General features: G+C 40.4%; 1 protein-coding gene and 1 pseudogene across 1 annotated transcript in view; one reads left to right on the top strand and one right to left on the bottom strand.

Moving 5' to 3' along the window:
• The window catches only part of LOC102834438, a 39,962-nt pseudogene extending 31,937 nt beyond the window's left edge, over window positions 1-8,025 (bottom strand).
• LOC102840448 (chromosome unknown open reading frame, human C9orf72) overlaps window positions 7,801-13,917 on the top strand; it is a 32,135-nt gene continuing 26,018 nt past the window's right edge. Inside the window, exons 1-2 of the mRNA XM_006863013.1 lie at window positions 7,801-7,862; window positions 12,614-13,101. Coding sequence (XP_006863075.1) covers window positions 12,658-13,101 — 444 coding nt within the window. The 5' untranslated portion in view covers window positions 7,801-7,862; window positions 12,614-12,657. The remainder of the gene's footprint in view (window positions 7,863-12,613; window positions 13,102-13,917) is intronic.

The raw sequence follows: 13,917 nt of genomic DNA, 5'->3' as shown, positions 1-13,917 counted from the left end.
TCAAGTGTGGCGGCGGTAGTGAGGTTGGCCCCGGATCGGACATTGTTTCATTCTGCTGTGCATGGGGTCGCTATGAGTCGGTTCCGATTCAATGGTACCTGACAACAACAACAATGAGCACTAAGATAGAGATTTCATTCCCCTGAGGACTTGACCATGCTATCTTGGGACTTCGAGCATTCACAACTATAACTTACAAGGTGCAGAATGGTAACATGCAACAAACAGAGGTTATAGTACCTGGTCATGGATGTTATTGTTCTCACTCAGAAGCTTACTGACTTATTGTTTATAGAATCGTGAGTCCCAGGAGAAGCTGAAACGAAATATACGTTGGGGTCTAATAGTGTTCTTTTGCAGGGCCATTGCCCACCTTGTGCAACATTAGAATTACAGGCTGTTGGCTCCAGACACAGATCCACAACGGCTTTCTAATCCATTTATATCAGCCTTGCTCACAGCCCTAGCTTTCCTCAGTCAGGAGCCAAGATTTCAATGGGAAGTAGTTCAGTTGGGTGTTGGCTTATTCATATTCCAACCGAAGGTAATGTACCATAAAGTGCATATTGATAAGTCTACAACAATTAAGGCAACCACACAAAATCTCATTATTTTTTAAAAATTAAATGCATTGTGGTTTATATAGCAATGTTCCTCATCCATGTCTCACATCAGAGCACTCACATGCCAGTCACAGTTAAATCCAATTTTCTATAATCTTGGTAAATGGGAGCTAATCAACGAGTCCTCAACTCCAGCTCTGCAGCAGCATATAATACAGTTCTGAAATACATTAAAAAGGGAGGATGGAAAAGGGCTTCCTGACAATAACCGATGTTTGTGATGTAGCAGGAAGATGCCCTGGACTCTGATGTTATATGTATTTAATTTCTAAATATGTACACAGTTTAAAAGTCTTGCTGCTAAGTGACATGGAGCTGGTTCCATTTCATAGCAACCCTGTACAGGGTTTCTGAGGTTCTACACCTTTGCAGGAGCAGAAAGCTTCATCTTTCTCCCATGGAGCAGCTGGCAGCCTTGAATGGTGGACCTTGTGGTTCATAGTCGAGTGCTTATCATATGAAGCAACCGCATTCCCATTATCCCTGAATAGTCACTCAAATTAAGATTAGAACTGTTGTTGTTGTGTGCCATGGAGTCACTTCCAACTCATAGCGACCCTGTATAGGTTTTCCGAGACTGTAAATCTTTACGGGAGAAGAAAGCCTCATCTTTCTCCTGCGGAACAGCTGGTAGTTTCAAACTGCTGACCTTGCGGTTCACAGCCTGATTTGTAACCACTACGCTTAGAACTAGCATTTGTTAAAAGTGTTAAATTCTTAGCTTGCTTTTACATGAGCCTCACTACTTATCTGTGAAGCTATTATTCTCCATGCCATTTAGCAATTGAGGATTTGGAGGTACAGAGAAGTTCTTTGCCCCAAGTTTAAAAACTAATCATCTCCTCATAGCAACCCTCTGCACAACAGAACGAAACACTTCCTGTTGTTTGAGTCCATTGTTGTTCCCACTGTGTCAATCCATCTTGTTGGGGTTTTCCTCTTTTTCACTGACGTTCCACTTTCTCAAGCACGATGTCCTTCATCAGGGACTGGTCCTTCCTGATAACACGTCCAAAGTACGAGTCTTGCCATCTTCTCTTCTAAGGAGCATTCTGTACTTATTCCAAAACAGATCTGGTTGTTCTTTTGGCAGTGAACATTCTTCACTAATCCAACCATTCTAATGCATGGGTACTGCCTTCTACAGTCTTCCTTATTCATTGTCTAACTTTCACATGCATTAAAAGCACCATGGCTTGGGCCAGGCATACCTTAGTCCTCAAAGTGACATCTTTGTTTTTTAACACTTCAAAGAGGTCTTTTGCAGCAGATTTGCCTAATGAAATATATCCTTTGATTTCTTGAATGCTGTCTCTATGAGCATTGATTGTGGATCCAAGAAATGAAATGAAGTCTATGACAAGTTCAATTTTTTTCTTTTTCTTTTTATCATGATGTTATTTGTTGGTCCAGTTGTAAAAACTTTTGTTTTCTTTATATTGAGGTACAATCCAAACTGAAATTTGATCTTCATCGGTATTTCAAGTCCTCTTCTCTTCCAGCATAAATTGTGTTATCTGCATATCACAGATTGTGAATGAGTCTTCCTCCAATACTGATGCCACATTCTTCTTTTTATAATCTAGCTTCTCAAATTATTCACTCAGCATACGGATTGAATAAGTATGGTGAAAGGATTCATCTCTGAAATACACCTTTCCTGATTTTGAATTCTTCAGTACCCTCTTGTTCTGTTCAAATAGCTGCCTCTTGGTGTATGTACAGGTTCTTCATGAACACAATTTAATGTTCTGGAATTCTCATTTCTTGAAATGTTATTCATAGTTTGTCATGATCTCTACACAGTCGAATGACTTGTCATAGTCAATAAAGGACAAGTAAACATCTTTTTGGAATACTCTGCTTTCAGCCAAGATCCATCTTGTTGCAGACCGTGTAAGACTAGTCAGAGGTTCGAGGCCCTCTAGGGCTGAGTGTAACAAATGAGGCCACTGGCAGTTAATGGAAAATTGCTTTCATCTTAATATTCAGGTATATATATTAAATTAATACACTGGAGCCTTTGAAAATCCACAGATAAATGTGATATTTTCCTAAAGCCGAGACTAAAGGTTGCAAGGTTAAACCTTTCTCCAAAGGATTAACTAAAAATATCTTAGCTACTTCTCGGTTCTTTGTTCTATAGACAAAGAACCCATCCTCCCTAATCCCTTTTCCAGGTGCAGCCCATTCACCTGGGCGTCTCCTGCAGAACTCTCACCTTCCCCCAACTGACCTCAGGGGCTATAGATATGTTAATTGGGCCTGAGAATCCAAGTTGCTGGCCTGGGATTCGAACCAGTGATGTACAATGTAAAGTTACCTGAATGTCTGGAAAATTACTGATGTTAGCTGTATCCTGTTTTAGTCCCTCCCAGCTTGGTGTGAAACTCCTCCCCTAAATAAAACAGAGGCCCGGGCCTCCCCAGGTGTGCATTACTGGTTGGAAGGCATGGAGTAAAGATTGCGGTGCATTACGGGTTGGAAGACATGCATTAAAGATTGCATGGCAGTGAGTCGCTGCCTGCAGAGGCCATGATGCCTGTAGTCCCAAGTCTGCCCACCAGTGATGTATCCACCCTGGCTTTGGGGTGCCTCATTGTCTCCCTTCTTTTGTTTGTCTGTGTATTCTTTCGCTATCCCTATCGCCGCTGGATCTCCCCTCCTCGTGAACCAAAAACTCGTGACAACTATGTCGAGGGAAAACCCCAGCACCATCTGACATCAGCAATGATATCCCTAATTTCACGTCCTCTTCTGAATCCTGCTTGAATTTCTGGCAACTTCCTGTCAATGTACTGCTGTAACTGTTTTTAATTATCTTCAGAAAAATCTTACTTGCATGTAAATATTAATAGTATTGCTTTATGATTTCTGCATTCCACTGGGTCATGTTTCTTTGGAATGAGTAGTGCTAACATGGATCTCTTCCAGTTGGTGGTTCAGGTCGCTGTTTTCCAAATTTCTTGTCATAGACGAGTGAGAGACTCCAGCATTGCACCAGTTTGTTTAAAGATTTCAATTTGTATTCTGTCAATTCCTGGAACTTTATTTTTCGTCATTGTCTTCAGTGTAGTTTGGACTTCTTTCTTCAATATCATAGGTTCTTCATCATATGCTACCTTTTGAAATGGATGAACATCAACAGTGACTGTGTACTTCTTCCATCTTTTTTTGATGTTTCCTGCACCATTCAATATTTTGCCCATAGAATCCTTCAGTATTACAACCTGAGGCTTGAATTTTTTTTTTCAGTTCTTTTAGATTGAGAAATGCTGAACATGTTCTTTCCTATTGGTTTACTAACTCCAGTTCTTTGCATATTTCATCATAATACTTTTCTTGGTCTTCTTGAACTACTCTTTGAAATTTTATGTTCAGCTCTTGTACTTCATCATTTCTTCCAGAGGCTTTAACTTCTCTATGCTCAAGAGCAAGCTTCAAAGTCTCTTCTGACATCCATTTTGATCTTCTCTGTTTTTCCTATCTGCTTTATGACCTTTTGTTTTCTTCACATACAATGTTCTTGATATCATCTCACAACTCTTCTGGATTTTGCTCATTAGTGGTGAGTGCATCAAATCTGTTTTGAGATGGTCTCTAAATTCAGTTGGAATATATTCAATGTTCCATTTTGGTTCTTAGGGACTGGTTTTAATTTTCTTCAGCTTCAACCTGAACTTACGCAGGAGCAATTGGTGGTCTGTTCCATAGTCAACTCATGGCCCTGTTTTGGTCCATGATATTGAGTTTTTCCATTGTCTTTTTCCACAGATGAAGTCAGTTTGTTTCCTATGTGTTCCATCTGGTGAGGTACACATGTATACTAACCGTTTATGTTGTTTAAAAAAGGTATTTGCAATGAATAAGTCGTTGGTCTTGCAAAATTTTATTGTAATCTTCAGCATAACTTCTATCATCAAGGCCATATTTTCCAACTACTGATCTGTTCTTTTTTGCTTCCAACTTTTGCATTCCAATCATCACTAGTAGTTATCAATACATCTTGATTGCATGTTTGACAATTTTCAGAATAAGGAAGTTGATATAATTCTTCAATTTCTTTATAATTGACTTAATGGTTGGTGTATAAATTTAAATAACAGTCATATTAACTGGTCTACCTAGTAGGTGTATGACTATTATCCTATCAAAGCCAGCACTGTACTTAAAAACTGATCTTAAAATATTCTTTTGACGATGAATGCAACGCCATTCTTACTGAATTATTCATTCCCAGCATGGTAAACGCACATGACTGATTAAAAATGGCCAACACCAATCCACTTCAGCTCACTGATGCACAGAATATCTATTTTTACGCATTTAATTTCATTTTTGATGACTTTCATAGATTTATACTTCATATGTTCAATATTCTGATTATTAGTGGATGCTTGCAGCCGCTGCTTCTCATTTTGAGTCATGCCCTATCAGAAAATGAAGGTTCCCAAACACTTGGTTCCATCTATGTCATTAAGATTTACTCAACTTTGAGGAAGCAGCTCTTCCCCTGTCTTATTTTGAGATTTCACCACTAAATCATATTTACTTTTTCCCCATACTCCAACAAAAGCTATCCAAGCCACTGATACACAGTGCCTACACAATTGCTCGGTTAGATGTGCTGAAAAATCATCTAGTATGCATAGATAATTTCTGTTACTTACTGCAATCTATGCAGCCAGTACCAGACAGGACAGACTTATTTTCCTGGGTCTCACAAATTTTCTGCCATTCACAGGTTACAGTTGCATCACTTTTTCACTACTTTGTTTTAGTGGGAAATATTTGTTTCCTTCTTAGACAACTTTCCATCTTACAAAGGTTCCACTTTCGTAGGTTTTACTATACATCTTATTTCTCATGACCATGTAGAATTCAAGCTCTTATAGTTGATTCTTTCTCTCCTAGGAAATATGTACGACAGTGTACAAAACCAAAACTTCTGAAGGAACAGGGAATTATCTCTAGGCAAAATTTTGTAGTAGACAAAACTGTTTTTGGCACTGCATTCCTTTCTGAGGTATTTAATCTGCGTCCCAGTCTTATTCTGAACAGGGTATGTTTGTATTAATTCCCATAAGGGCCTGTCTAAGAAACTCATACTAACCTAATGTCCTCCAGATTCAGTCATCCCAGGAATAGCACAAAAGTAGCTCCAATCACCACCACTCATCTGTCAATTTGTCTTACTGCAGTGGCTTGTATATTGCTGTGATGCTGGAAACAAAAGATTATCGTTTGAGAACTAAGGTGTGCGCCTGACCCAAGCCATGGTATTTTCAATAGCCTCATATGCAAGTGAAAGTTTGACAATAAAAAAGCAAGATCAGAGAAGAATGGATGCATTTGAATTATGGTGTTAGAGAAGAATATTGACAGTACCAGGACTGCCAGAAGAACAAACAAATCTGTGTTGGAGGAAGTACAGCCAGAATGCTCCTTAGAAGCAAGCATGGCAAGACTTCATCTCTCATGCTTTGAGTATATTACCAGGAGGGACCAGACCCAGGAGAAGGACATTATGCTTGGCAAAGTGGAGGGTCATCAAAAAATAACAAGAGTCCCCAGAGATAAACTGGCACAGTGGCATAAGTTCAAGTGTAACAATAATTGCAAGGATGGCTCAGGACCAGGCAGTGTTCCTTCTGTTGTACAAAGGGTTGCTATGAACTGGAACCAACTCAACAGCACCTAACAACAAGAAGCTCCAATCAACTAACTAGCCAGGTGCCTATGAGTAAACAATTAAATCTCTCTGATTCCCAGTTATCTCCTATAAATCATGAATGTCAATATCTGTTATCTTAGTCTGGAAGGATGGAGGGGATTAAGTGTCATACAGACAGATGAGCATTGTACTAAACACACATTGTTGTTGCGGTACATGCTGTTGAGACGATTCCAATGCACAGAGACCCTGTACAGTGTTTCCGAGCCGCAGTTGGTGGGTTTAAAATACCAACCTCTCAGTTAGCTCTCTAGTGCTTATCCAACAGTGCCACATCAGGACTCCAAACACACGTTGTTGTTGTTGTTGTTAAGTGCCGTCGAGTTGATTCACACCCATAGCAACCCTGTATAGGGTTTCTGAGGAGCAACTGGTGAGCATGAACAGCTAGGAAGTTAGTAAATGGTAGTTATTTAGCGTTATAATATAAGCATAGCTTTGGGGTGAGGAGGTTGCTTTTTGAGTCATTTATGTATTATATACTTCTCACTTTCTTCCCCCTGTGAATGATAAAGATACGCTGTAGGATTTTTAAACACAAAAAATGCTAAATGCTATACAGTAAGTAATTAAAATATATACACTTGGAGACCAAAAGGCTGAGTTAACTCCAGGTTCAAAAACGGACATCATATAGATTATCAAACAGAATGGTATACAACTCTTTAAAGCTTAAAAAAACCCACAACTCATCTACAATGTGCAACTAGCAAAAATGACGTTTACAAAGTGTTTAAAACGATGCTTGAGAAAATGCTTACATGTAAAGGAAAGACAAAATTGTGATTACACATCATGGGGTGGGTAACTTCATAGGAAGTTACCTAACCGGGGCTAGCATGAAGTAGTAAGAATACTTGATTGTAACACAGAAAAATTAATTCTTTCACCAAACATATGTTAGGTGTCCACTACCTACCAAACAAATAAAATTATTCACAACACCACCTATGCCTCTATTATTTCAGGGAGTGCAGCCTTTCTCCGTAAAGCCACACGTCGATCTTAATAACATTTTAACATTCTCACCATGCGTATCTTTGAGCAAAGACAGTGCCCCTCTTAAGGACTTCTAGAGTTAACGTCATTGAACAGCGAAACCGCCAAATACGTAAACTACGGTGTCCTACTAGGAGGTGGAGGTGACTTCCGCCCACATGTAAGATGGCGCTTTTTGCGTCAGCGGTCCGCGTTGCCCGGTTTCTTCCCACCGGGGGCGGGGTCTAAAGAGTAGGAGGTGCGTATTTAGGAGGTGTGTTTTTGTTTTACCTGCCTTTCCTCCCCTACTTTTGCTATCACTGCATTCACTGAAGGTGAACTAGGAAGGGTAGGATAAAGTTTAACCACTATTAGAAAACAAGGCGGGAATCCACGACATCTAGAAGGCCATCTCAAGAGCTGCTGGGGCGCTCGCGAAGGGGCGGGCCCAGAGGCGGGACCGGAGGCGGGGCTGTGGTTGCGGTCCCGACGCCAGCGGCGGCCGAGGCGCTGGCGGTGGCGAGTAGGTGAGTGAGGAGCCGGCCGCGGAGCTGGTGCTTTGGGGTCGGGCTGTCGGGGGGCGTTGGGGACTCTCTCCCGGTCTCGTCCTGTCCTCCGTTTCCCCTCTCTTCCCAGACAGAAGCCGGGTGTCTTGCTTTCCAGCCTGGGGACTAGTGCAGTTACCCGCATCCGGGCCCCTGGTTTCCCGGCGGCGACACAAACTAGGGTCTCCTGGGGATCGGGCCTCTCGCTATGTTTCCCGCCCGCTGCCCCTGAGCGGGTCTCCCCCGAACTCGACAGGAGACGATGGGGGCTCAAGGGAAAAGAGCATCTGGCCACCGAGCAGTGTGTCCGGGAGGAAGGCCGAAGGGCGGACAGCGCGGCTCCTTAGAATCCCGACCAGGTCTCCGGCCCTGCCTGGAGATACTGCAGGGTGGGAAGTGGGTGTGTGGACACGATCCACGCCCACAACATTTCATTAGAAGCTTCTAAGGAGTGCTGATGCCTTGTAAATTGGGGCAGCGATTCTAGACCAGGTGTGCGCCCTTTCGCTGGTGCCTGGTCTGATTGCTTCACAGCTCTGGGGCTGTACAGCCTTCTTACTTAAGAGGAAGTGAACCTTTGTGACAGGGCAGTGCTTGGTGTCATGACACCACTGATGGTATCAGTTCGAGAGAGAAGTGCACTGATTATGTCTGCCATGTACATCACACAGATGCCCATAAGGGATCTTTCTGGCCACAGTGAACACTGCCAGACTAATGAATTCATGCGCTTGCTCCAAGGGGTGGCTCTTTCCCAGTGGAGACCTAACTGTGGGCTTGTGGCCAGTGGATAAATTCCTATTCAAACTTGCCAGCCATCACCTGTAGTGCAAAACAAAGGGTACACAGTATGTCTGGGTTTCCTTTGATTTTGTACAGAAGATTCGTTTTGTAACACATTCAGCATCTTGGAACACCACCACAAAAACAAGAATGTTTATGAGACATTGTTAATACCGAGGTAGAATACTTGATCTAGGACGGGAGTCAGTTGGAAACTGCCTCATGATGACTCTGCTCGTTATACGTAAGGGGTTGGTGTGAAATTATAGATCACATTGCAGATTGTGAGCCTAGACTGTACCTAAGGGAACAATCGGGCTGCGAACCGCAAGGTCAGCAGTTCGAAACTACCAGCTGTTCCGCAGGAGAAAGATGGAACATTCTGCTCCCGTAATGATTTACAGCATTGGAAAGTCGGAACCGGCTCCACAGCACATAACCACCACCACCAAGAAATGTTATTTTAAAAAATCTCTATTTGACTACCGTGGCAGTCCTTAATTTGTTTTCAGAGAAAGAAGTAAAAAACCTATGAAGAAGATTCCTGTCTTGCAAACATGCATTTGGGTTGTTTACTAAGTAACCCTAAAGAGCCTGGTAGTTGGGTTGCTATCCATAGGATCAGCAGTTCATTTCTACAGTCACTCAGGAGAGAAGGATGAGGCTTTCTGCTCCCATAGCTTTACAGCCTGGGAAACCCTATACAGGGTCTCTAGGAGTCAGAAGGGACTTAATGGCACACAATTACCACCAACCAAGTTGTGGTAGGTTGGTTATCTGCCAGTTATCTGAGAAACTTGGAGCTGAGAGGGATGGTTACCTGTAAGTGATGTCATGCGCTTCACCTCTAGAGTCTCATCAGGTGTAGAAACACTTCAGACAGCCTGGTGTTACAAACAGTTCACTAGCATTAAAGTGGGCCTGGGCAGCTCCTATTTTAAAGGACCCTGGTTCTCTGTGGGTTGAATGAAAACAAACAGAAAGAATGTTCAAGTGTGAGTCCCAGGATGGTAGAATTCTGATTTATAATAGTGTATCAACATACTTTTAAAATAATTCATACCGATCAGTATTCAAACCAATAAAAATGATAGTTTATTTTTGGCAAAGGTTTAAGGCAAAGCAAAGCCTCAAACCTACCATTCTGCTAATAGCTTTATCGAATGCTAAGTCCTGATACAGCTCTGGAGGATAAGCACTGCATTGCAAACCACAAAGTCCACAGTTCAAACCTACCAGCCACTCCTGGGAAACTCTAAGAGGGTCGCTTTGGGTTGGAACTGACTCAGTGGCACTTAACAACTATAATCTTTATGCCTACATATGTTGGACTCTTTCAGAAAGTGTATTGGGTAAACCCTCATGATCCTTGTGCTGTGTTTAGGGGCAAGTTGCAATCTTACTCAACTTAGTCCTGCTTCTCCTCAAAAGACACTTAACACTAATGTTTAAGAACCCTCTGGAGTATCCTGAGGGTTCTTAAACATGAGGTGTGTAGATAAATGACTGTTGGTTTTGAATTGATTTTTTTCAGTGACATTTACATATGTGGACTTTCCTCACCAAAGAGGACTTCCAAATGCTAATAAAATCATTTACACAAACTGCCCTTTTTATACTTCTCTGTGACATTTCATTTCTCAGATTATTGCTTTTTTGTAGAATTTAAAGCTAAACAATACATGATCATGTCCTTCTTTTCTTTCTAATTACACTAGGAATAAGAATGAATGGGAGTCCTGGTATGGTGCTGTGGGTTAATGTGCTGACCTGCAAAGTTGCTTTGAACTGCAAGGTTGGCGCTGGACTGTTAACAGCAAGGTCAGAGCTTCAAACTCTCCAACCTCTTCTCGGAAACCCTATTCAAGGTCACTGACTTGACAGCTCACAACAGCAATTGAGATTTAATAGTGTAATTTTCACAAGGAGGTAAAAAGTTTTCCCATAGGTCAATCAGATTTTACTCTAGGACTCAGGTCAATTTTGCTGTTGTTAAGTGCCATGGAGTTGGCTCCAACTCATAGCAACCCAGTTTAGGGTTTCTGAGGAGCAGCTGGTGGGTTTGAACTGCAAACCTTGTGCGCCACACCAGGAATTGGTTTTAGGAAATGTTTTTATTTTCAATGAAGCAATGAAATGTTCCAGTTCCTTTCTGATTATTCACTTTTAAAAATCTAGAATGAAAGAATCATTTTTAAAATATAATTTCATGGATGGGTGTTTTCATCTTTTTTTACTTCCAATGTGCTATTTTTAACGCTGACAGCAATACCATCATTACAATTTCAATTCAAATGACATGCCTATATCCTTTATCATTCTAAATTATTTAAGTAAACATGGGTATTTTGAACAAGGTGTACAACAATATCCACTGTTGTAGTCTCTTAAGCCATTAATATAGCATATAAAAAAGTAAATATTATCTGAGTAAACTTCTGAAATAAAAGATAACACAAATACAAACTGGCTTTGTGTTCAACCATTTCTGTACATACTTATGATTAAGTTTTGCCAGGCTCCGTGTGCCTGTCCTTAGTATGGTGATAAAAGTGTTTAACTAGGACTCTAAAAATAGAAATCACTGCTTTTCAGGAGTTCCTGAATGCTTGACAAGCTGAAAATAAAATTATTTAAGTAATATGTATATTTTGTCATAAATTCATGTATCAAATATCTCCCTTAGGCTCTCCCTTGCTAGTATAATGTAGACTTTCTTACATGAAATTATCACTACTTGTTTCCCCACTTTGAATACAAGTATTGGTCAGGACTGATTATTATTACATTCAAACCACATGGAATTTGTGTTCTTAGAGCAACATACTGAGTAGCTTAAGATCTAAAAGTTGAGCAAGAGGACCAGGAGACCTGGATTCTAGCCTGGCTCTCTAACCTCGGCAGCTCATTCTTCTGTGTCTGTTTTTATCTGTAGGTCGAAAGGCATCAACAGGAATCCATGCAAACCTTTCTAAGTAGCTGAAGTGCTTTTTAATTTTAGCCATTTAGAAGCAAACTCTTTTGGTTATGATATAATGCTATAGCGCTATTATAGTGTAGCATTGTTGTTGTTAAGTGCTGTCGAGTCGGTTCTGACTCATAGCAACCCTGTATAGGGTTTCTGAGGAGCTTCTGGAGGGTCTGAACTGCTGACCTTGTGGTTCACAGTCCATTGCTGAACCTACAGCGCCACACCAGGAGTCTTGTCTTGATGTATCCATGTCATTTTCAATGCAAGGTCAACCCTTTGAAACTACTGGTCACTGGGAGAAAGATGAGGGTTTCTGCTTGCATAAATATTGCTGTCTTGGAAACAGGGTCAGTATGAATTGGAACTGACTTGATGGCACACAACCACCACTGCCAACCATTGGACTTTAATACCTTGATCCCTAGAATGTTCATTGAGTATAGATGACAAGACTGTTTGCTCATTTTTTGTTTTAGTTCCAGACTGTTGTGTTTTTGTCTTCTTTTGTCTGTTTTATGTGTCCTTTTATGAGCTTTAAGATTTCTGTTGTCAGGCAGCCTGGTCTCTAGCTGAGCTCTCCTATCCCTGATTTGTTCCTCTCTAGTTATGATGGCTTTAAAAGCAAATGCCCAATCATATTAGAATTGTTCATAAAGTTAGACTGGGTATATGGAAACAGTGGGTCTGTTCTGTGAGCTTTAGTATATGACATTTCTTTAGTTGTTTATTATTTTGGATTTTTAAATGTATGCCTTGAATATAAGTGACAAGGTACTATGTCTCATAAAATTATGACATCAACAAGCATTTTATGTGCACCTTTCATGCTTGTTGAAAATCTCTATCTTGGTAGGAAGCTTACTTCCAAAGCTTTTTTGACTGAAGAGGAGAAAAGCACTTAAGTCTAAATATTTGCATCTTTGATGGGTGTCCTTACAATTGCTGAAACTAATCATTGGTTTTATCTGTCACTGTTTAGAAGTCTCTGGAATGTTTGGATAATGTGACAATTGGGAGGCAGTGATGTCGACTCTCTGCCCACCACCGTCTCCAGCTGTTGCCAAGACAGAGATTGCTTTAAGTGGTGAATCACCTTTACTAGCAGCTACCTTTGCTTACTGGGACAATATCCTTGGCCCGAGAGTAAGGCACATTTGGGCTCCAAAGACAGAACAGGTACTTCTGAGCGATGGAGAAATAACTTTTCTTGCTAACCATACCCTAAATGGGGAAATCCTTCGCAATGCAGAGAGTGGAGCTATAGATGTAAAGTTTTTTGTTTTGTCTGAAAAGGGCGTAATTATTGTTTCCTTAATTTTTGATGGAAACTGGAATGGGGATCGGAGTACATATGGACTATCAATTATACTTCCACAGACGGAACTTAGTTTCTATCTCCCACTTCACAGAGTGTGTGTTGATAGATTAACACACATTATTCGGAAAGGAAGGATATGGATGCATAAGGTGAGTGCTTTTAAATTTACTAATTGTGCTAACCTAGCCATTAAAAGTCTATCTTCTGTTTCATTGGTGTCTGATTTTTCAGAATTTTATGTAGTTGACTAATAACATGTATTTTGGGTCTACTCTATTAGATGCAGATAGGTCTGGCCCAGTAGCTATGATCTTCCTAATAACCTTACAAGGAAGAAGGTGGTAGTTCCACTTTACAAATGAAATGCTAAAGTTGGGAAAAAATTTTTAAATATCCTAAGTTTTAGATTTGTCTTGAAGCCTTTGACTCTAAAAGCAGATGCTTTTTAGATTTGCATTGCATAACCCTTTTACTTAATTCTGTGCTTAGGGATAGACAGTGAAAAACAGTTATTTCCTAAGTGGTTGGACACATAGCCTTTGGTTCCTTTGGCTTCTTTGCCTATAAAGTGAGGAGGTTGGACTAAATGATTTCTATGTGATTTCCTTTTGATTTTGCAGAGTAAGCTACAGAAAATGATTGTTGCCTCTAAATCCTATCATAGTGATATTTACATTTCTACATATCTTTAACAGATCTAAAGAACACATTTTAATTTGATTTTGATACCAACCTAGAAGTCCATTTAAGCATTACTAGCTGTGTAAGACTTTTATCAGCTAGAAAGGAAAAATATAGTTCCAAAGACTAGTGTTTTGTTTGGTAGTTTTTAACTGCTATTTAGGTTTTCTTTCTTTCTCGTGTATGTGAAAATCGTTTAAAAGCAGAAGCTCTGTCTTTTACAGAATCAGCTTGATCTTAATTAATTTGAAAAGTTCAAGTCATTATTTCCTGTGTGAAACTGT

This window comes from Chrysochloris asiatica, unplaced genomic scaffold (genome assembly GCF_000296735.1).
Source record: "Chrysochloris asiatica unplaced genomic scaffold, ChrAsi1.0 scaffold00053, whole genome shotgun sequence".
NCBI classification, from domain to species: Eukaryota; Metazoa; Chordata; class Mammalia; order Afrosoricida; family Chrysochloridae; genus Chrysochloris; species Chrysochloris asiatica.
The sequence above is the reverse complement of the archived record's forward strand: the minus strand, read 5'-3'. Positions and strand labels throughout refer to the sequence as shown.